Source organism: Channa argus, chromosome 3 (assembly GCF_033026475.1).
Source record: "Channa argus isolate prfri chromosome 3, Channa argus male v1.0, whole genome shotgun sequence".
NCBI lineage: Eukaryota > Metazoa > Chordata > Actinopteri > Anabantiformes > Channidae > Channa > Channa argus.
Window position 1 is genome coordinate 17236302 of NC_090199.1, and position 25582 is coordinate 17261883.

Sequence of the window (25582 nt, forward strand, 5' to 3'; positions counted from 1 at the left end):
TAGGATTACATGCAGGCATATGCAAAGTGAATACATACAGTCTATACAGCACACGTGTGTTTATCATTACTGTAGCATCACTATGGCAAATACACACACACCTAAACTGACACAGTACTGTTGGTGTGTCATTTTCCGTCAGGACACTGCAGTAAAACTGAGAGTACGGCATTTCCCCTTAACAAGGGCGGCAATTCCTGATAAGGTCAAGTAGGCAGTTTGATACATGGAGTGTGTGTGCGGTGCTAAAGGAGTGTGTGTGTGTGTATGTGTGTGTGCATGTGAGGAGTGTGAGAGCTTTGTGCTTGTGCTATAACTGGCATGGAGAGCATCTGTCTCACACCTTCTGTCTTGCTCCTAACCGAAGTGTACGTTGCACACACCTATCTTCCAGTCAGCACACGCCGGCGGCACACACCGGCTCCCATGCCCTGCCTACAGCTCCAGCGAGGGCTTTGAACCTCATGGTTAGCAAATACAGCAGGAACCAAGCAGGTAATGAAACCCGATATCCCCTCCTATCCATGCCCTGCTCCACAGCAGCCAAGGCCTGCTTTTGCTCGCACAAGAGATGCACTATTGAGAGACTTTCTCTCTTGCTCTTTTACTCCCCCTCATTCTTTTATTCCTCCCTGGTCCTCGTTCTGCTAGTCGGCAAGGCGGGATGCCAACCTCTCCCCAAAGCTGGGCAGAGTGCCCTCACCCTTAATGCAAATGCTTCACCACTAGCCCAACTCACAGATTCATTCTGTGCCCCCCACTATCACATCTCCTCCTCCACTCCTTAATTTATTTCTTTCACCCCTTACTCTGCAATTCTCTCTCTCTAACACTTTTCCCTTTCCTGTACCCCATGTTGTTGCTGCACTTCAACTGTTCCTCCCCCTGCTTTTTGCTGTTTCACCTTCTCACTTATGCCAATTGCCCGTCCTTACTCTATCTCAATTGTAATCCATTTCTAGCATCTCTCACCACACCCCCTTCCCCCTCTTAACGTGGAACTCCCTCACCCTTCATTTTCTCACTCACACAGCTTGACTCACCCAGACTCAAACTTGTACACTCATTCCATGGTGCCAGACAGGCAAGCGCAGAAACTCACTTTACCTCTTTCTCTCTTCTTCAGTCTCTTTCACTGTCTCTCTCTTACCCATTCCTGTTGCAATCCCTTAAGTAGGGGACGATTCTCCCCTATAAATTATATCTTTCTTTATCTGCTGTAGTTTGTATAACCATTATGTCATCTGTCAGCATTTAGTATTTAATGTATAATTTGCAGGTAGCCAGTTGGCACATTTCTCCATTGCTTCCTTAAATGTTGAACAGAGGATTAGTGGAGGGCACAAATATGCTTCACAAAAAGTACTTGAAGCTTGAAGTACTTGATGTGTTGGGCCAGGTTTATGTGCTTTGAAGTAACCAGCCTTATTTTGAAAGGTCTGTATGGTATCAAACAATAATTTTCAACACAAACACAACACATGAATGAAGAAGTATTAACAAAAATGCAACAGTTGGTTTAATAAAATCATTTTCAAACCTATTGTTACAGTCCATAACCCTTTTGTTTGTTTGCTGAAACCAGCTGAAAAGCTGATACTGCATTTTGTTGGGACACAGTGTAGCATAAGATTAATAGGAGACTAAGATTCATTGGGTGAAATTTTGGGTTTATGTAGAAAATAATATTTCATTGTAATGTTTTGTTTCATTTAAAATTGCAAAATCTCAGTATATGCTCATCCATCTATCAGGGTGCTGAGCTGGAGCAGGAAAAGTGCAAAAATGCAATAATCAAACATTTCAACACTCATGAGAGCCTTGTGAGCGGGAGGAAGCTGTTAAATGAAACACATTGCTAGAAGACATTGTAACTATTTAAGTGTGATTAAATTAAGATCTAGACATGGCACAAGTGTGCTGAAAGTGATTTTTATGGTATTTTCTGTATTAATTATTTAACTCCCCATATATATAAGTGCATTGAGTTGGCATTTTTTACCTCCTACAAATCAAATGTATGTGAAGCAAACAAAACCTAGTCTGGTAATCACAATTTATCATTTTCAATTAGAACACAATGTTTGTGGCATGTTACTTTGCAGATTGGAGACCAACCCATTACATCTTATTTCTGCACCAGAGAGCTTGTCATCAGGAACACTGAAGCTTGCAGATTTAATTCTGTTTATCATGTGAGCTGGAGTATTGCCTGTGCTGGGTTGGCGCTGCGAGGGTTAAACTTTGCCCGCTCCCTGTGGCATGATATGAGCTGGGCCTTTGCCTGTGCACTCTGCCTTGTCTGTGCTGAGTTGGTTGTGTTAGGGGTTAAGAGTGGGTGGCTGCTCCAAGTGTCTTCCTATGTGACTCTGATCCTATTAGGGTTAAAAGGTGTCTGTTCCAAATGGCTTCCTGAGAGCTGGGTCTTAATCTCTGCTATGGTTGACAGCATTTGGGTTAAAGGGAGACAGGCACTTGATACTGCAACAAGTTCTGCCTGACTCTGAGCCGGCAGTGTGAGGGTTAAAGGTCGCTCTGCCCATTTTGAGTGGCATTCCCTGTAGGGCAAGCACCATGCCAGGCTGGAAGAAACAGAGAACACACACAAACACATGCAAGGCCAGAAACAAAGAGCCCACACACACACATGCACAGACACACATCCCAACTAAATGATTTAAAAACTTTTATCCACTTAAACCAGTGCTTTCTTTTTTAAAGGAAGAATCCTCTGACAAAAGAAGGGGAAGAAAGACAGACACAAGATGCAGTCAGGCGCCTCTGGGTGAGTGTGAGTACAGTTATCTCCTCTTTGACCACTCTTGCTGGCTTCCCCAGCCTAAACTACCACCTCGCACAGACCTCAGGAGTACCACAGCACCACAGGCAGACAGCCATAAGTACATGTCCTCAGAGGGGACATAAAATGGAGGAAACCCACCTCAATAAAAAGGCACCTCAAAAACAGGGCAGGGTGGAAAACAAAACAAAACAAAACAAAATATAATATATCGCAGGACCATACGTTAAAGTGGGTTTGTTTCGGATTTTAATCAGTCATGCAGTTTTGGTTTCATTTAAAGTACCATCATAAAATGTAAAAATGCATATGTTAAGAGCAATCATCTGCACTCACATTTCAAGTGCAAAAAATGGTATAGTTTCAGTTTTATTCATAAGAAGTATTCTGCATTGGCCCTTGGCTACATGGAAACCCCTTGCAGTTAAGCTGAAAAATGGAATAAAAGGAAAATACTGTTAACGTGAAACTAAATGTTTCCTTGCTGGCCTTGGATTGAATCAAGCCAGATTTTTTTAACATTTTTCTTCTCTTTTACTCACTTTCCTGCTTAGATTTACTGTTTTCTCATTAAAAAAAATATAATTTTTTTTGACTGCAATATATATTTGCAATGCTATTCTGCAATGAATAGTGCAGTGTTTATCAACTCTGAGTGAAACTGGTTCGGTATGAAATACCAGTCAGTCTCCATTTATAAACATGTGATTGTATGAAAGATAGTATCACAGAAAATTGAGCCAGAAGGAAAGAGCTGGACTGAAAGCAGCAAGAGCTGCCACGTCAGATGCTGCTGAGGCTTCTTGGCTGTCAGGACCGAAGCAGACACACAGGCAATGTAGACACAAACACACACACGCGGGCGCGCACACACACAAACACACACACGCACACACACACAAATGCAGTACTCCCTGCACATAAAAATTAATATATCCGCACAAATGCACACGCAGTAACTCGTATACATACATGCATGGACACACACATAAAGAAGGGTTTGACTTTGCAGTGTTGTTTAGGGAGTTGGAGTCATCAGCCAAGCCTGACATCTCTGTGCAGTTTAGCCATCACCGCTGTCTCTCTGTGATTCAACATAGATGGAGCCGCTCCATCAACAACAAATTAAATGAGCAAATCCTTAACTCTAGTTTTCTTCTCTCACATGCCAGGGAGGGTTGGCCCCAGGTCTGAATCATTACCTGTTTGCACTGCTTCTAAATTTACACTTATCATTCGAATACAATCTTCACACAATACTTTGTTGTTGTTATTTTATTTCAGGGCAGTGTTTGAATGCTTTACAACATTTATTTTATTTAACAAGTTACAACCAAACTATACCTGCACTACAGGCAAAATATTTTTAAATGCCCAAAGAAGACAATGCAAAATTATTTGGATCCCATTTCAAAAAACTGCATATAAGGAAACATTGTGGCCAATATTTAATATCTTAGGCTGCCCAAAAAATCAAATGCAAAAGGATTTGGCGTTATCTTTCTTAGGCTGGCTTTCCAATTCCTGGAGAAATTGCATTACTGAATACAACAATGCTATTTTTTCAGCTAATTTTTTCAGCTTTATTTTACATAGACGAAAATCCAAATGGAAACACAGCTTTTTCTATCTGAAGGGTGGCTCTTGTGCGGAGATCTGAATCTCCAGATAACACTTGGCACCATTTCCCTCCCCTAAGTACAGTAATATGGTTATGATACATTAGCATTCCTTAACCAAAGAAATTCAATACATGCGTATCATCCTTGTAGTCAGTGGAGAAACAAAAAAAAAGCACAGAGAAAAGGTAGAAGAGGGGGTGTGCAAAAGACGGAAGGTCAAGTAAAAATTAGCATTAAGAGGCGATAGGGAGTAGAAGTCATCCAGTGAGTAGCATTCCAACGGACAAAGGTAGCGATGGTGAAACTGTTTTAGATAGCCTGCGCTGTTCTCAGGAGATGTAGACAGGGAGTTGGTAAAGTGGCTTTTAAGCTCACCAAATCCAACATATCCTAGATAAGACTGTGGCTATTCCTGAGGGAATGAAAGAAAGAAGTAGGCAAGGGGGATGGAAAGAATGAGGTAAAATGGAGGAAGAGACAGATTAAGAGACGTAATAAGAGAGAGAGGGGAGCTGAAGAATAACAGGGAAAAACAAAAAACAAAAAGATATACGCAAAAGAGTTTGGGACCTTTAGACGAACAGACAGACAGAAAGAACAAACATAAAAATGAGGTGTAAGAAAAGTAGGAGCATATTTTCAGATGAGAGCGCATGTGAGCTGTGGTGTTAGCTGATCCTGTCTCCAGCAGGATTTTATCACTTAAGTGGAAGGAGGCTTGAATACACACTGGCCAGCATCATCAATCTCTGCTCTGCTCAGATACAGGAGGAACCTGTCCAGGCCTTTTGTGAACCTTAACTTTTGCATTGTGTTTTAGACATTGTATATGCTATAAAGTCATAATGCAGAGATGCAGGTATCCCTTAACTCACCACATATAAAAACACTTAAAAGACTGTTACTCAAATGGTACACAGGTGTATAAATATTCATACCATGGGACATTTGCCGGCACCTATTACTATGTTCCATTTGTGTGTTATGAGACTCACCTGTGTATCTGCCTCTAAAATTTTGTTCAAAATATTTTTGCATGCTCACATATATGTGCTGTTGTCTGATATGCATAAAAAGTAAAGGAGACAGGTGCACACACACGGGCCAGAAAGCAGAAAGTCAACAAACAAGGGTCAGTTTTTAATCATCCCTAGCTTGTTTATTTAGCAGTGGTCAGGTTTTCGCTTGTACATCTTCCAAACTCCACTGCAAAATTCCTCTTTTTAGACTCCAGAGAGAAAATTTTAAACAGTATTAATTCCTCTTGCTGGGAAATGGGACGGCCTTTTCCCGGAGCAATCCATAACATCTGAATATAAAAATAAATACGAAGAGCGGGCCCACACTTAACCCCAAAATGAGGAGGGAAAAAACCTGCCGGGAAGTTTGACAGTCCTGTATGTTTTTCCTGTTTCACGAGTGACTGGGACAACATTTTACTCTCTGTAGCCACAGTCACTGTGCTGCAGCACGCTAATACCTCTTTTCTTTTGATCCGTCTCACATTTTTCTGCTTTTTATTAATGCCTTTATTGAACATTGCATTTCTATCCGTGTCTTCTGTTCCTAATATTTACCCTCGCTCTCACTCTCTCTCTCTCTGCTGGATGTCCCTGTGCCAGTTAACTCACCACAAGCCAAAGGGAGGACCACAAGAATGCTTAAATCAGCATAATTAGGCCTGTGTGTACTTTAAACACACACGTTTCCCCTAAGCCTGGACCCCTGCCACCCGTACCTCGCTGTGAACGCAGCCACGGCCTGTCTCTTTGAGTCAATAAACATAAACATATCAGCAGTCAGCTTCACACACATTCACACAGTATACTCACTGGCACACACACACATAAATACATATGTAATACATGAGATGAAAAGTGATGCTGTATCCCTCTCCCACCCAACTTTCACTCCACCTACTGAAGCTACCTCTCTCCTACGGTTGTCACTCCCCCAGGCTACATAACACTAACACAGTTTGACCCTTTACACTGTGTAGCTGAAGGGGAGGAAACTAAATGGGTTTAATATGGGGGCCTCTGCACTAGAAAAATTGCATGTTTGTTGAAAAATTTCCATAAGTAAGCTGGTAAAAATTAAGGATGAGACTGCACTAAAACAATGGCCGGGATCTCAATTGGGTTTGTGGTTTTGTCCCACACACATCTGTATGTGTTTTAGATTTCAGTGGTGCATTAAAAAACAAATGCCTCCCAGTGAATCCAGGGTGGCTGCTGCACATGAGGATTATCAGTAGTCATTACAGACCATTTAATAATATTCACCACCATCAAAAACAGTCCAGGCATGTGATATTTGAATGGTCAATATCAGTGGCTGAGTGGATCATATTAGTGAAGATGAGAAGTGATTAGACAACGTTTCGCAGCCACTTATAATTGTTATTTTGGGACATCGTGGTAAGAGTCACAACGAAGATGAACTTACCCAAACTCTACAGAAAAGTTCAAAACTCTGTGATTAAGTCCGACTATAAAGGTAGCCAATAAAAACATTACAGTCCCTACCTCGGGAGCTCAAAGAAGCTTCAGGTTGAGATGGACACTGCTAGACAGGCCTGAAGTAGCGCAAACAGCACAGAACACAACAAAATGACAAAACCAAATCTAGTGAATCTAAAAGAGGAGGGATGAACATAGGAGGTCTGGTGGCAGTTCAACTTGTAGCCTTGCATAATAATTTCCATTCTAAAGATACGGATGGAGAACAAGTACAGAAGCTCCAGGAATTATTACTTATGCCACTGGCTTTGAAAGTTTATATGACATTAAAGCAAAACATGAAGTTAATGTGATTTTCATTTTTATCACGTTCTCCTTGGCATAAAACTCCACAGCACGATCATAACGCCCCGCTCAGTCTACTTAGAAAAATATTTAGTCAACAGCATTTGATCAAAGCGGTGTGATACTGTTTATATGAGGGTACACACTATCCACAAAGAAGCCACTCTGTGTGTCTCTCTTTCTGCGTCTTTTTCTCACATGTACACAAACACACACTCACACAGAGGCATGAACACACTCATTTCTCTGTGCGCTCACACAGCTGTGGATCTTGCGCAGGGTTCAACCAAGGTAAAGATATGGTATATTACGCAATGGCTTATAGATTTTTCCACCCCTGGCATGCTGCCAGAGCTCTCAACAGGAGAGAGAGTGAGGGAGTGAGAGAAAGAGAGAGGGAGAGAAGAGGGGGAGATAGAAAGGATCATAGAGCAGCACACTTTGTTCCACAAAGTCTGACTCACTAACTGGATTCACTGGCTGCTTCTCTGGGACGGCGGGCCTCTATGACCAGTAGTTATGCTGAGAAAACAGGGTTGTACAGTTTCAGTGTGTGTTTTTTGATAATACTATGAGTAAAAACTGTTTGTGATTGGAACATTGCAAATGATCGGAAGATTGTTAATGCATTATTAGGCCTATTTTAGGAGCGGTCCCTCGGGTGATGTGGGCTGTAGTTCTACATTGAACTGTCTCAGCCACACGCACACACACAGTGCAGGCAAAAAAAATAAATGACCTGGCTAAAGTCTGACCTTGCATCAATTAGTGCTTAAACACACATAAATACTCTGACACCCCTTGAAGGATAGCTTTAGTAATTTTCTAAATTAATAAATTTGCTCACAATGATCATACAGATGCTAAAGCCAACTCTGAATATTCTTTTTTCACAGTTAGTGAGTAGAGAGGCCTAGAGACTGGAAAGGCTTATTTGTCCAAAAAATATTGAGAACACATCAGGCAGACACACCACTCCACTAAATGACAAACACTGTCCTACATGCTGTGAATTGGCATTTCCTTGTACCTTGGCTAGTCAACTGCACATGCACAACATCTCTAGTGGAGCTATGGAATCACATCAGTTTGGACAATATTTATATCAACCACCAATTTTAGAATAAAGAAATATGTCACTCTGTGGAGTTTGTTGTCTGGTTGAAGTCTATGCAAAGACGACAAAGCTAATCCAGGTTGCAGGCTGATAAGTGATCAACATGAGAATATTAAGATTGTGACTGTGGACAATATGATTAATTTAGGAAATGAATGAAGTTATTCTTTAAGGGCTTTGCAGTAATAAGTTATTGCTTAAGCTGTTTTTGTTTAAAAAGTAAATACGTCCATTTTTTATTGCTTTTTATCACTGGGTGCATGTGCCGTCTTTGACAAACAAAAAAGCCATCAGACTGCCGTGGCGTACTGTGAATAAATGTCTTTGACATGCATGAAAAAAACATATTGTGCATTCATGACAGACATTTCATTGGAGACTACTTGCAAAATGAGACTTGGACGAGTCAGCAAGACCAGCTCATTCTGTTTTGAATCAGACGCTCGCTTGTCAGGATGATCAATCTGACTGTTTTCTTGATTTACTTACCAAGTACGTGACATGCATATGTTAATGAAACTTGTGTGTTTCTCATATCAGTCTTGTCCATATTCTCCTGTCTGGATTAAAAAGGCAGACATACTGTTCAAACAAAAGGCAGAGAAATGCATTCACAGAGCTGATTTGGCCTAGATCTTGCACACTACAGTTTCCCCTACTCTTTTAATTGGGCCCTTGATGCTCGACATAGGGTGTACTTCCTCTAATTAGCTATATCTATAGTGTATGGGAGGGTGTATGAATGCATGCATGTGTAAAATCCTCTTTTGAACAACTCCAAACTAACTAAGAGCTTTAATTTCACGCTAGGCTGCATTGTCCCATTCAGTGGGGTTACCACCACAAAAAAGCCTCTGAGAAAATCAGAGAACGAAAAACACACCAAGGGGCGACGGAGGAGGGGATGGAGAAAGACAGAGAAAAAGGCAGGGACAAACAACAACAACAACAACAACAACAACTGAAGTTCATCCTTCAACAATGCAGATCTCTCACTAACCGTCACTTCTTTCTTAAAGGGAGCTAATTGAGGAGGTGGAGGGGGTGGAGGAAGAGGAGCAAGATAAAGGTGAAGGGGAGTCTTTCTCGAGCAGCTGCACAAACCGTGCATTACTTCTGTTGTCTTTTTATTCCTCAGTTCCTTCTGGGTTCCTGAAATTTCACTGTCTGATCATCTCATCACATGCTGGCAAAGTCTCCCCACTTTAAATGACTGTAAACTGCTAGTTGTTGCACCTTTGATTTTTAAACCTGTGAAAAAATAATAACACTCTTACACAGGGAGGAAATGCAATTATCATTCAATCACGCATTCATATTACACATCTAATTTTTACCCCCTATCCAAAATAAAATTATACTGAGTAGGGAGTGCTGCAACAACAAAAGCGCTGCAAGATAATTGTGTAAATTTAGGTTTGGAGTACTTTCTACTCAGTGACAAAGGCTGGCAAAAGCCAAAGTGAGAGAGATGTTCCCAGTATCAGCACAGTGAAGTGGTTTTGACTCTGCTGTTCCTCCTCCACATGTCTATTTACGAAATACATGAGTGTTCGGTCTGATTTCCGATGAGTGTGTGTGTGTGTGTGTGTGTGTGTGTGTGTGTGTGTGTGTGTGTGTGTGTGTGTTTGTGTGTGTGTGTGTGTGTGTGTGTGTGTGTGTGTGTGCGCGCCGTATGTCCTGCTAAACAAAACTATATCACAGACCAACATAAGAACGCTTTAGGGGCCGCCTTCTTCCACTGGCCACAGATCAGCCTAAACCTAATCCACAGCAGGAGGACGGGGAGGACCGGGGGAGGCTACATGTATTCACATGGACACACACAAACACATACATATCAGGCGCACGCACACATGCCCATTCATCCGGGGGACAGCCACCTATTGCCCTGGTGTGCCAATTGTTAATCATGGTAAATCCATTTTCTATGGGCAGTCAGGAAGACTGCACAGATAAGGGAAGAGCAGACGACCACAGTGTTGGATTTAACCCACCTCCAAGATGGATTCACAACATTCACCAAAACATACACACATGCATGACTGTCCACAAGGTACCAGGGGGCTTTGCTCAGGGGCTCTTAGTTGGTCTTTAAAATGCTGTAATCTGAATATAATTATTTTATAAGCACACACAGTTAACTTTTGACAAACTTGATACACAATGTGTGCTTTCAAACATTTGCACTAGAGATGAACTCGACTTATGCATTTCAAAACCACATAACTCACTCAAATTATTTTTTCTTCTCATGTAATCAAAATTCAACTGACATGGACATGTTGTGCCATCTCCCACTTCTCTGCACTCCTTCCTCCATGCCATCCCTCCATCTCTGCCTACCAGCTCTAACTCTGGGCCAAACAGTGTACGGTGGACCTGGTCTGCCTCCAGAAGAAAGGATGAATAAGTAAAAAGAACACAATGTACCCCTGGGTTCTGCCTGCAACCCACTGCCTGCCTGCCGTCCAGGCACAGTTGGCAGGCCGCTCTTACCATACCTTACCGTCCACTACAGCAAACCTATTCTCCACTGCCTGTTCTGTGCCTAGCAAGCAGCTCAGAGTGAGCAGGATTATTATGTGTGTGTGTGTGTATGCATTGGGTACAAAATGACACCGGCGAGGCATGGTACATTACTAGATCATGCAGGCCCACCTCGGCTTACGCCAGCCGTCACCATCCAGTCCCAGTGAAACCAGAACCGAGGGCTGATGCAGAAGAGCCATCAGGCCCCAACCGGTAAGGGGAAAGAAACACACACATAGTGTATGCTCACACACACACACAGTAGACTTGAATATGTGACTTTTAATGAACTGATACTGGTGACTGTATCAGAGGAAAACAGGAAGACAAAATAAAACATTTTGGCTTTAAATAAGATTTGTTTCATTTCGAAGATATTTAAGACAACATATTGTATGCAAACTGATTGTGTGGGCTTCACATGCATTGCTGCAGACCTTATGCTTCTCCATATGCACTAATTAACAAACACTGATTTAGTGAGATGGTAAGTGCCTTTATCTCTATCACCAAAGATAACGAGTACAAAATCTCCACATTTTTCTGCTACTATGGCTAAACGGCATGGCTACAGTATATATAGCTTTCACTGCAGGCTTTCATGTGCTTTGCCAATCTGCATGGTTAAGGGAATTTCAAGGACTCATTTGATCTCCAAAAGTGAAAAAACTCTTTGGAACTGAAAATGATCAGGCACGAAGCGCTTACACGAGCGAGAATCGACACAGCAAATAAAACTTTTTTTGCGTGTTAACTGTACGGGAAATAGTTAAGCAATCTTCCCGCACTGTGTTAACCATCTCTGAGTTTTCAGCAAAGCTTTTCAAAAGTTGGCAGCGTTTGTAAGACGCGCTGCATACTAACAGCCCACATCTCATTTGGATAAGCGGAGCTTAACTGGAGTCTGAAATAATTGATTTCAAAACGCAGCACATAAAAGTTTTAATTAACGACGCCTCCCCGACCTTCAAACCGCATTAAAACTTCATGCAAATTCATTTCCGTCCCGTGGATGTGAAACAATGCCACGTATCCTCTCGGTGCTGTTTGGCAAGTTCTTTTGCACCACTTTTGGCTGTGCGGGTCCGTCACCCACCAGGCCATTCCAGCAAAGCTTTTATCAGCATTAATAATACATTGTAGACTGTTTACACCAGTTTTGCACGTTTTCTGTGGTTTGTGAATTATTTACATGTCTGACATCGAAAAACACAATCTTAATTGAGTCACACGATTACAGTAGCAGTGACCGGTACAACTAGGCCTATGTGATGCACGTCCGCGTGTGCATGGGTGTGGACACACAGGTGAAACAACACAGTCCTGCTTTAGCAACATCAAACCACAAATGATTAAGACAAATGAAAGGCGGATGTTCACGTCAAGTTTAAATTACAGGTGTGAATCGGAGATGTCACGTTGCTCCCAAACAGGATGCATGGACGTTTCCTAGTTAATTTGTGACTGGCGTTATCTTAATATCCCTTTAATACAAACACGCGTCCTCAAGGAGATATGAGAGAGTGCAAACAAAGCAGCTCTGCGTGATATTCATCAGTAGGACCGAGAGACTCAACAACAGCAGCCTAAGCAGATCAATATGTATCGCGCATATGGGCAACACGCGTCCATGCGGCACTCGTGTGAGAGGATCTGCTGCCAGTTAATTTTAATTAATGGAAAGAAAGAGGAAACTCGATGCGGACCTCTGCCTCATATCGCTAGGCTTGGAAAATTATCTGTACTAAATATGCAGTGGGGCTGTTGGACTTTTTCTGCGGAGGAAATCAAACAGAGTATTGATTAAAAACCGGCTCCCTCACTGTTTCAAACTCACAAGAAAGGCGCAAGAAAGGTCAAGCAAGAGACAAATAAATAGGAAGTAATGAAAGAGACAGAGCTATTTAATGTGATTATAAATGATTCTGCTGCATGCAATTTGCTTCTGGCTTTGTTGCTGCAATTAAGAAAACAATTGATTATTATACTTTTGCTTTTGATCAGGTTTGTGCTTAGAGAAAAGTCAGAGAAAACTCAGAAATCTGGTTAGAAGGCCTGAATAACACAGTGATGGAAGCTCGTCGAGTGCACAGTGTTACGTTTAAAGAAATGAATCTTTACTCTGCTGTATCACATATGGAATGTATCAGTAAAATGATCTTGAGTTGTAAATTCTAGAAATAATATTGGTTATTATCCCATTGAACAGCAATACGACACAGTTGGTCGGAATGTAGGGTGGCAGGCCGTGACCTCTCTCCATGACTGAATGTTTTTTAGCCAAGGCCTAAAACCAGGACTTATTAATGGCAAAGCATTTCACTGGGTGAATGAATGTGTAAAATTCGCAGTGCATAAGACGTCTTACACCGTAGCTACAACTCCTAAGTGAAGTTCTTGGCCTCAGTTAAAACAAGTGCTTCACTGTCTTGTCAAATTACTGATGTTAACAGGTCATATTTAACATTATCTCTAAAAGTGGGATTCATTGTAAAATAGCGAAGCATAAAACAGAGATTCACCCCCGTGTTTAATATGTTAAGCCGAGCGGCGGAGGGAGCACGGACCTGTGGGCGCCTGAAGCTGCTGCTCTCATCTGTTAACTCTGCACTGACTGCACAGGATTACCTGCATCCATAAAGTGCACGGTTCATATAAACCCAGATTATAAATATGTATCTTATTTGGTGTTATGCCAGGGCACAAATAAGCAAGGTCATTTCTAGCTTGACCTTTGGTACTGTGAACTGTGATACGGCCTGATTTAATTTACAGATAAAACTGCTTACACATTAGAACCAACAGATTTTCCTACACCGAGAATAAAACAACATTGTATGTCTCGCATGTGTCAAAAAGGATAAAAGGTTTCCCTTGGCTCGGTCTTTTTGTTGTTTAAGACATGCCATTAAAGGCCATATGCAATACAGACAAAAAAACTAAAATATATCTCGAAATAGAAAATAAACTGGATTTTTTTTTCTGTAAAGTGCTATAGGGTGCGGAAATTATTTGAGGCTGAAAGGTCAAAACCGAATGTCTAATTTGGTATTAACTTGCAAAAATGCAAGCGAACTATTAAAAGTGCTCATGCTAATTATAGATATAAATTCCATTGCTTTAAATATAAGTAAGACGCAAATGGAAACTTCGTATTCTTTAAAATCTTTAAATGCATTCTTGCCCCAAACGGCCCTTGAAATTACTCACATGATGGAAGAGGTTTTTTTTTTAGCTACCAGTGACACTTCTCTATAGCCTAATCGTATTCTCCCTTTAATACAATAACTATAAAAGTAAAATGTTGTAGCTCTACTACTTCTTTAGGTCGACTGTATTTTGTCATTAATGCAACAACCACGCAGCTCGGAATCACACATAAAACACGCCCACCACCCATTTTCGCCTTTAGGATGCCCAAAGACTTAGTTTTATTTAAAAAAAAAAAAGGCTGCTGAAGAATGGATAAACCAAACGAGGGGCAGTTATTAATGTGTACACGGTGACCCTCAAGGCCCCAGCGGCGATCGCGGCTAAAAACCGGCAGACCTCCCCAACAAGTCAGAAACCCTCACATAAAATATAAACTGCCCAACAAGTCAGGAAGACGCGGCAGAACTCGATGTGTAGTCAATGCCATTTGTCGATAAAGCCGATTATTGCCTCGGGGTTATTGTAATTAGTCGCCCGTTGTCAGGACACCGAGCGCTTCTTCCCCTTCCTCCAACAACCGTTTTATATAAAATAGATTTGGGAGAAGCGCCATTTTCTCTCCAAACCATGCGCAATGAGACGCACAAGAAAGTCCGTTGGAGGAGTGCCACTAAAAAAAGGGGGGAGAGAGAGAGAGAGCGAGAGGGGGGAGAGGGCGAGGGACATTAAACACTATCGGGGAAAAGAGAGCAGAGCTGGAAAAAGGTCCTTAAAACGCAACAAATGACAGCAGCGGGACACACAACTCAACACAGTAAACGCATGCAGCAGAAACAAACCGGAGGCGAAGTGCACCGGGAAAAAAAAAGAAGCAACAGAGAGAAGCACAAAGCGACGTTTTTTCATACCTGTGTCAAGCAGTAAGGGGAGTACATGGTTGTGTCTAGAGATGAAAATTAGAGTTGTTGATGATAAAGTTGGATGGAGGTTCGCTGCGGTGCCGCATTGCAAAGCCGCTGTGGCTCAGTCCAGGCTGTAACCCCGCCTCACTCACAGTGAAAGCTCCGCAGTAACTTTAGGGGAAAGTTTTTGCTGCTCTCTCTCGCTCCCGCCCTCCCTCTTTCTGTCTAACTCTCCCTCGTTCTCTCTCTCCCTCGCTTCTCTTTCAGATCGTCACATAACTTTATGTTTGAAATTATGATAATGTTTTTACATTATAGATTGTTTCGCTAAGTCGACAAAGGATTCGCTTGACATGCAGCACTGCCGAAGTAGGAGCTTAAGCTCAGAGGTGCGTTCAGTCACGTCATCCTACTCTAAAGTACTGTACTTATTCTTATGGAATATCTGCAATATTCCCTCGATCCATTTGGACCTAAAGTTCTGCAGGAGGATCTATAGTTTTTCTGCTTGATTTTTCATCGCATTTATGTTTTTTGTGAGCAAAGGATTGCTGTGCTCCTCTTATGCAATATTTTGAATCAACAAAAGACCAAATCTAACAAAAATTCAGTATTTCTCTCTTACAGCTGACAGTTTTTACTCAGTGGTGAACTAAGGCCACATGGTACTTAATTAATCTTGTGGCATTAATTTGATACTCCTGGTTATATTTGTGATGTTGAAATAATGTTTTTAGAGCATCATGTAGCAGATTTCGATACTTTGTTCTGTTAGTCAAACTTAAAACACTTAACCTGCGAGCACACGCAAAGGATTGTAGGGACAAATTTCCTCAAAATTATCTTTTTTCAACTTTCATATCCTTTCCTCTTAAACAAAATGCAGAAGCAGAAGCATTTTGGCCAAAGTGTGACCAAAATGGAAAGACAGGTTTGAAAATGTACAACTCACATTTTGCTTTGGTAAATTGTCAGCCTCTTATCTTGAGAGTGACCCAAGATACAGTAAACTAATTCAAGTGTTTTAAGTGGGAAGTGTCCTTCTACTCTAAAATCAAACGGAGCACTGGACAAAATGTTAGTTGAAGCCGAAAAATCTATTTAAATGTGGAACAAAATTTACGTATAATGAATTTGACAGTTTGTCACATCTGAATTGGAGGCCTGATTTTGCCAGCTCCGCTTTGACTAAGGATCAGTTTTTTAAGGGGGAGCACCTTAATTAAAAGTTAAAAAATATTATATTCAGACAAAACATAAATAATGTTGACAATAAAAAGAACATTCATATATTTTCACTATTTCTGGGGGCCTCTATGAATGTCTGTGAAACTAGGTCCATGGTAATTGCAGCAAGGTTTAAAATTACTATCAGTAACACTCATTTATTCAGCTATGATATCTTTTGTATCCCTATTTCTTTCCTTTTTAACCAAGCCCAAGTCATATTCCAATGTACTGTATATGTATATGGAGAGAAAAGATACCTGAACTTGGGCAAAGTGGTCGAAACCAGTCTTATTGTGCCTCCTATTGTACGGAAGCAATACATTCTGTTTCTAATCAGGCTTGGCTTTATCCTCGCCGGCTCCCTCCTCCTCAGCCTAATCAAACTCATATATGCAGGCAGAGTGCCTGCAATTATACATAAGCCCCTGCCTTGTGCATGTGTATAAGTGAGTGTGTGCGGGAGCATTGTGAGAGGGTTTGGATGTGTGTGTGTGCCTATGTGTGAGTACAATTCTGAATGTGCATATGGTTTAGAGTGTGTTTGATTCTCACAAAATGTGTGTATGTGTGTAGGGGTGCGGTTTCAGGGGTTGAAGTCACCCCAGTGCTCGAATGCCAAGTTTTTCAGGGGGATAAGAAGCTGTGCAGCTTTACGAGACCTCAGCCTATGTAGGATACTTAGATACTCACACCACAGACACCCATGCATATATTATACAATATATACATGCGTATAAACACACGTATAGATGCACAGCCACAAATATCTTGTGGTCAAAAGATGCAGTGGCACGAGCATCTAAAAACAAAGAATTAGACTGAGGAAAAAAGAGGAACACACTAAATAAAAGTGAAAGAAAGTGAAGCATATTGAGGTGTAGTCTGTTCCCTTCCCGAAGTCTCTCCTCTTTCCAAACCACACCCCACCAAGGCACAGACCCAAACCCCAAAACCCTTTGTGTGCTCCCTCTCTTTGCCTCATTTGTTTTTTTTTTTTCTAACCCTTCTTCTATTTCTCAGCATTTCTTTAAAGCAAACTTTTTCTCCTTTAGCTATCTTATAATGGTATGCCATTCTTTCTCTTCTTCTACCGTCTTAATTACAGACGCTGTCCCTTCCGTCTGTCTGACTTCACTGGTTGTCTTTGTCTCTGGCTTAACTCAGGGCCGAGACATCCATCTCAGTATTCAACACAGGCACTTGGCTGTAACAAACAAACTATAGTAACCGCAGGAGTTATAAAACACTGATGCTCAGGTTTTCTTTCCAAACTATTTCCCTCGCTGCCTGTGATTAAACGATCCAGTCTGACCATCACCTATGAAAGCACCTCAAGTGCACAGGGCCCTAATGCGTTTGTGAGACTACGTTTGCTATTATAAAGCACATGAGAAAACCATATGGTGTGTTTAAAGTTAGCATGTTCTGGTCTCCCATTGACACATGGCACTCCCCATATACTTGCTGTTTACCATCGCCTGTGGCTAGGCCATTAAATATTGAAAGTGATGTAGCATACTGATACTGCCATTAGAATGCTAAATGTGTGAGACAGGTGGTTGAGGCTGCCTTTCAAAAGGCCGGAAATATGTGAGCAGAAAATATGTGTAACTGTACTGTTTACTACACTGTACAGTGTCAATATTGTTTGAGTAATCTGTTTATGTGTGCTCTGGGAAGGAGCACACCAGTCAAATGCATACACGCTTATGCTTATGCCAGAAAGAAATGGCTGACCGGCCGTTATGGCTAAAGAGGATATCATACACAGTGTGGATCCCAGAGACTCCATGGATCTGTTTGCAATCTGAGTGTGTGTGCAAGGCAATGTGTTATGCCTGCTGCTTTTCATGTATTTAATGTGTGCAGTGGCTGCTCATACATTTTGCTGTGACTGGTTTGGATTACTGTTTTTTTACCACGTTTGTATTCAACAGGAAGAAAATGTATGGATTTATATTTCTAGTCTGATGTCATCGTTCCTTAATTTAAGTCATAAATTTAACATTCCAAACTATAGCAAACTAACTATTTATTAAATGGTTAAACTCCTGAAAAAAATGTTTTTACAAAGATAAGAAAATGAACACATACAGTGCATGCCACACATAGAAAATGTCCTGCAAAAAAACCTTAGTATAGTAATGATTTGCCTTTTATTTTGCTTTAACAGGCTGCTGGCATTGTTTTTAGCATAAAGTAAATGTGTGCAGAGATTGTGACAAATCCAAAAAACTGCCAAGAGTAAACAGTATGTTATAAAAATATGTGTCACAGAAAAGTTGACATTTTGAGGAAATGCTGTGTTTTTGCAGGGCACTGTGGCCATATGTCAGTGCAGTTGACAGATGAGTTCAGGACATCCATAATGACATGTGGGTGATTTTACGGGAAATGGACATATGGGCATGGTAACGACAGAATGTCAAGACTCAAAATTGTGGATATATTTCCTGGACACATTAACCCCAGCACCTGCAGTTCAAGACCTGCTGGGGTCAACATCCCAAAGTCTTACCGTGTAGAAGTGATACTACAGCATGCACAGCTGAGTCTTGTGCATTACTTCTCTCAACTTTACAAAAAAAAAGGGATAGGTTTTAATGGACACAATTTGTTTGCGTGTCCAGGAAATAAGTGTTGACATATCATCACAATCACAAAAACATCTGTAGAAAGTTTGCATGTGTGTGTTTGTGTTTTGTATATACCCTATATGTATCAGACACGAGGAAACATTCAGGCATCCCTGGGCCTCTAGCAGAATCGTCGTTCACCAGGTAGGTGTCAGTAGCCTAAAAAATAGAGAGATTGTTAGTTAATTACGATATTATAATTTTAGCAGCACAACTATTTTGTTATAAAATTACATTCATGCACGTTCGCTTTGTATGTTATGTATGTTATCCATACATGAGAATATATTAGCACTGAATTTGTGGACCAGCACAATATACACAGCCAAAATATTATTACCACTGGTGGTATTAATTATGTGAACTTGGGGTCAGGACAGACACTGACAATCATTGGCAGTGCTGCAGTTTTCCTGTTTGGCATATGTCACATCAATTGTTCTTTAATGAATTTTAAGCAATAGTAGCCCTAAAAAACAATTTAGTTTAAAAAACCTGCAAAATCTGGAGGGACATGTGTGATCAAACATGCCCTGAATTGACCGTGATCAAATTGGATTTTCTTGGTTCCGCTTTGTGAGATAACCTAACATTTACCTGTAGTATGTGAGACCGAAACCTCTGCTGGTTTCACTTCTCCACAGAAAGCCCAGCGCCTGGTAACAACGCTCGCACTATGCATTCCCAGCCACACAATCTGTAAGTAACAGTGTGTATGCATGCATGTGTGTATAAGTGTGCATTCAGGGAGCTTCATTTGTATTCTAAGTCAAGCAGGCAGGCAGGCAGGCAGGCAGGCAGGGTTCTGGCAGGGCCCAGAGCTGTGAAATGGGCTCTCCTTGCAGTTCTGCCGTTGATTGGATCAACCTATCCCACTCTACTTAGCCGAAGGGAGCCCAAATCTCATAGCCGCTGTGTCGTCTTGTGAAATCCTATTTCATTTCACAACTTTAACGGATAAAAAGCGTGCACACATGCTTGTGCCAGCCCGAGGACCCCATGCCACATTTATTTAGCCGAACGGGAGCAGAGAGAAAACAGCATATCTGGTGTGTGGAAAGTTTCAGTGGTACACATATAGTTTCACCCTCTTGCAAATATAATCACCTGCACATATATACATTTTCCATGCCCATGTGCTCTCTGCCTTGCCCGCAAATGTGCAGCGAAGTGCACGCACACAGCAGTGCACACGTGCATGCCATTTACACAGACACACAGACACAAACCCCATAATAAGAGCCAGACGTTGGCAGACCACACAGCCCTGAGTTGTGGTGAAAACAAAGGCTATTCATATCCTTCGCAATGAGAGGTCTGTATAGCTAACTCTCTCTCCCTCACTCCCCTGCCTCTCCCTTCAGCTTTTTATTACAGATAATCTGCTCTCGCAAACCTTCCATTTTTCTGCAATTGTGTGATTTCTAATCATCTTTATTAGTTCGTAAACATGTTTTTTTTTTAAGTCTTGTTTTATTGCAGAGGCCCTCGGCTCCTTAAGGGGGGAACACAGTGCCCATTGTTTAGTGTCAAAAAGAGGATGAAGCCAGGAATGGAGTAAAAGAGCCCGGCTGATAAGACAGCAAAGCATTATGGGAATAGGGTAGCAGAGTTTCTGAGATGCATGCCCTGATGCACATACAAACATACGCGCAGGACCAAACGCAGTCAAACAGTCAAGGTCTGCCAGGCCAGTGTGTCTGATAACGAGGCGATGCTTCTGATTGGCTGGCGGTCAGAATAATGGCCCGGATCCATGGCACCTGTGTGGGGGCCTGCACTGGTGTCAGCCTGCTGACTACCAGCAAGCAGACCACAATGCATCAGGTGTGCTAGAGTCTCTGTGATTGGCTATAATGGGCCAGAAACAGGGTCAGGTGCACCAGCAAGCCTCTTCTGATTGGTTGAGTCAGACCCAAAACGCTACGGGTAGGAAAGAGCTGTTGCCATTGGCTGCCACTGCCTCATTCTGCTGGTGAATGAGTGTCTGGGTGGATGGCACAGTAACAACTGGTTCAACTGGGAATGTGTGAGGAAACATACTGGCTTTATGAGAATATTTTTGTACTTTAGTATCCCTTCACATAGCCTACAAAGGATATTTTACAATCTTCAACTTGAGCTTAAGAGCTCTATAAAACAATACAAAAAAAGCAACTGCACTCCAACAATAGATAATTTGCTCTCATTTCATATTAACTAACCAACAAAGAGGAATTTAAATGTCCTCTTTATGTTGCCAGCCAAAGAAACAGGTGTTGATGAACCTCAATCCTATTGTGAAACAGTGAATAACACAAAGCTAATGAATAGGCTAAGCTCTGTACCTGCCACTGGGGAGGCCAGAACATACTGGCTCCCTTTGTAGTAAACCCCAAAAAACTCCAGGCCCCTGAACACTTTCTCCTGCAGCAGTGTATGAATTATATATTGTACTATATATATAGAACATATGCCCGGCCCATATGGCCAGCCCTGAGCGAAAAAATCTCAAAGCCCTCCTTAATTAACATTTTAGAGGGAAGATTCGGAGGCGGGAGACTGAGTCAGTGACCTATTTGGAGTCCATCATCGCCCAATGCAAATGTGTTAATTGAGACAGATTTTCCCACTCCACAAATATGTGGAGTAGAGGAAGCAATAGAGGACTTTTTTTTGTCTGAGCCATCTGATCAAAGGTAGGGGTATAGGATTTGTTTTAAACTGCCTCTGCTGCTGCTTCCACTGACAAAAGAAGACACTTCTCTTTCACTTTCTCCCTCTCTATCACACACAGTCTTTCCTTGGCTCACTCACTCTCAGTCTGGGTATATGTGTTGACGACCATATGGCCAAATTCTTTGGAGGTGAGATCTCCGAAACCTGCTCACACACTTGCACACACACCCACGTGTAGTCGCACACACACATACACCTCCACAGAGATTTGTGTATGAAAAGCCCTGATGGTGGAATTTGTTCTCAGATGGCTCCATTTTAAAGCACATGAATGGCAACATATCAATGATCCACCTCTCTGTCTTTCTGTCTCTCTGGATCTCACATTACACACACACACTTCCACACTAATTTACAACCTACACACAATAACCTACACTCCTAACACACCTGGTGCAGTCATCTCCTTGTTTCCAGAAGTCATTTATTCTGGCTGCTGTGCAATCATCAACCACTATCTCCGCTGTCAGGTTATCTTTTAAAGACCATATTTATTATCACCACCATTGTGTCTTAAACTTGTTTTTATCACCCTGATTTCATGGCTCAAAATAACCCTGCCAATTTTAAGGCACAGGATGAAAATGGGGGGATGGGGAAAGAGAAAGAGAGAGTCCAGCCAATCTGTGTGAGATGGCAACCACTTCAAAGACACCGGGCTGCACCGGCGATCTGTTCCACGGTGTGTGAGGGGTGTATGAAAGGCAGAAATGGCCGCCGTGTGAGTCCCTGCCAAAGCTACCTCAGGGAAAATGTTGGAAAAATAAAATTTTTCACACAGCCATCTCAGGGGGGTGAAGGGAGAATGTTTGAGAATAAGAAAGAAGATGAGAAACTGGGGGACTGCATTAAAAAAAACACATAGATGGATGGCTGAGTAGAGTGGGGCTTATTATTTCACTTCTTGTGGGTCTTGAAGGTTTTGTTGGGTCAGAGGTACATCCAAGATGCAGTGCTGAAAGCTACATTTGACTTAATTGCGCAATTGCGTTTTACACAATAGTAAAGTGTGGGATCCTGGGTAGAGCATGAGGCTCATGGCGTGAACAGTTTCTGTTAAGGAAGCCTGACTGCAAGTGTAAAATAATTTCAGATGACTTAAGCAAAAAACATTTGACTCATGCCAGAAAATCAACCATGTGTAGGGTGTGTGTGTGTGTTTGTTTTAAATCAAAGGTAGACAAGGAAATAAGCTGGTAGAGGTAAAACGTTTGACTGCCCAAGTAAACGGTGTGAAACTATGCCCGCCATAACAATAGCTTTTCCAACTCTGGGTTAAAAAAAGTGAAACCAAACCAAACAAAAACAAAACAAAAACATCCCTTCGCCAAAACTGTAACAGTAAAACAAGTTTGAACAGAGTGCACACTGTGACACACCCCAAGATTTGCTAGGTTTGGCACCTTGCCTTTCAATTACTGATCTTGCTCGACAGGCTAGGCTATGGACTGTGGCCTTTAGATAATACAATGCCAATTGTAACACTGAACTTCCCAGGCTGCAATATTTCGCTGCCACACTGCTTGCGCCATATGCAGGCTCTGGTAACCCAATGCCACTGGCACCCTTTTCCCTACATGAATCCTTATTCAAGCTTCTTTAATAACCAAACCACACACAGTTAAGGCCTAGCCACACTGACTAAGTGCATCTAACAATGAAGTTTGGGTTGGTACAATCAGCCCTTTGTGTCATACAAGGACTTATCCATGGGGAGATTTCTTGTGGTTATGCTTCTAATACAGCAGAGTTTACCACAAAGACCAGGAAGTATAGAGTTGCATTACAAAACACACACACATACACACACTCGGTATGACTCAATAAACAGCGTGTTGAGCTCATTTCAAATGTCTCATCCATTTCCAACTCAACTGAAATGATACTCTAAAAATTTGTTTAATAATATGTTAAGGTTCATGCCCACCTCTAGGCTTGGCACCAATAACAGTCTTGGCATTTATTTGACTGACAGGTTCTGTGGTTGGCAGGTTTTCTCTGCAACAACCGCAGTGCAACCAACTGTGAAATTATAGGCCCACAATCAAAACAAAATTAAATTTGTAATATCTCTGCCAATTATAAGCCATTGTTTAATGGTGCGTTTACCTTATGAAATATAGGCCAATAATTGTACAGCTGATATCACAAATCACTTGTAATCTGCCATATGACATTTTGAACTGCTGAAGGCCTGTCTGTGTTGTTGTGCAGGTATTACTGAGTCACATGGGGCCAACAAACATTTTTGGCAGGTGACCTTATAATAAAGTTATGTAACGCTCAATATGTAAATATGTATTTACATCCTCCTGAGTGTAGGACAATGTGTCATTCATTCTTAGAGACAGAAACTAAGTTGTCCTGAAAAGTTGGTGGATTGCACCTCTAGCAAAGCCAAAATTTTCTTTAAGCATCTTTTGTAATATATATAATACTTATATTAAATAAACAGCAGTTTTCATTTATATAAGTTTTAAATATTTAGCTTTATTCCTTATTGTGCAATCTTGTTTTATCTGTGAGCCATTCCCTCACACTCCAATATCTAAACCTCATCTGGATAGTTTTTGAGTGATTTTGTTTTAATTTTAACATATCTGATGGAGTCTTGACCTTAGACTTCAGTCAGAGAGCTGTTTCTGTGTATTATTATTATGATCCCTAGGGAAACAATCTAGAGAGCTACATTATTGGTGCAACAGGAACATTATTATGTTCATACAGTTTGGAATAATTTCATATCATGTGGTTAGTTATTTCTATGCTTTTAACGAACTGCATTTTGTATAATACTATAAAATCTGTCCATTGTCACATATGTCTTAAATAACACTGTATACACCAATATTTATACAGGTCCCACTGGAGCCAATTGCTCAACCCTGCCAGCTGTGTCACATTACAAGACACATTACACACAGACACATTGTGGCACATTTACTTTTGGACTGATAATAAAGTTATAATATAGGTCACAGTTTAAACTGCTATAGTTTAGACCTTTACAAGCCAAATGTTTTGAAAAGCAGGACAAAATAGTCCTCCTGCTCCTGTTATGAATATAATATGATAAAATGATCTATTATCTATTAATTTCAATTCAGCATTATTTATACAGGTCAAAATAAAATAATCGAGAGGCAAAATAGAATCAAGATTATATAGATTTACAAAAAAAAAACAACAACAAAAAAAAAAAAAACACCCTTGACCAGGCACTAAGGCGATGAAGTGGAAAAACTCTCTTTAACGGAAGAAGCCCCGGACAGAACCAAGCTCAGGGTGGGCGGCCATCTGCCTTGACAGGTTGTGGTGAGTGGAGAGCGGTGAGAGAAAAGAAAACAAGAGCAACAAGAAGCAACAAACATAAAGTTTATCTCTGATTATTATCATCACCGACCCTTTGGTTTCAGATTAATAATAAATGACATGGAGGTGCTCTTCATGATGTCCATACTCGCACACAAACACAAATAAAGTGTGTCACCTCACCTCCTCACCATCTTCACTTCCCTATAAAGTGAAGTGGCCCCTAATAAAAACAGCTGACAGAAAATATGCAGACTGGGTACATGGACATGGACTTATTAGATGCTTGAGGAATATTATCATACTAATGATAATAAAAACCACCCGCCAGGTACTATTTCTGCAGTGCTTTCCCGTGTGGCCGGTGTGTGTTTTGTTCTGTTTAATTAGAGCAGCGCAGCCTTCACTTTGTCAGTCGGTGTTTGCAGGGCCACTTAAACGCCTCTGCAAACAATTCAGCCTGCAGATTATTAACCCATCAGAGAGAGTAAATTGATTTAAACAGTAGACGGGTTTTCTTCATATTAAATAAAAAACATAATTATTACATTGGTATGTGTTTTGTTTGGGTTGTGTGTAAGCAAAAACTAAAAATAAAGAAGCTACATAAAAATAAAAGTCAGTTAGTAAAGGAAAAAAATCAGGCCTGCATTAAAATACGTTGTTGAGGGGCCAGTAATGCGTCGAAATCTGTGTTTACGTTTATCAACATTTGGTAATCAAAGGGGGTTTAGATCATATATTTATTATTGT

General features: G+C 41.2%; 1 protein-coding gene across 18 annotated transcripts in view; it reads right to left on the reverse strand.

Annotated features, from left to right (window-relative positions):
* Positions 1 to 25582, reverse strand: part of LOC137123522 (nuclear factor 1 X-type-like) — a 103756-nt gene that overhangs the window by 77008 nt on the left and 1166 nt on the right. For 16 of the 18 annotated variants that reach the window (XM_067497360.1, XM_067497358.1, XM_067497364.1 and 13 more), the window contains exon 2: positions 18875 to 18958. In XM_067497360.1, coding sequence (XP_067353461.1) covers positions 18875 to 18958 — 84 coding nt within the window. Of the gene's footprint in view, positions 1 to 14939; positions 15108 to 18874; positions 18959 to 25582 lie in introns of those variants that run through there. The other 2 variants (XM_067497348.1, XM_067497351.1) reach the window with 2 other exon arrangements.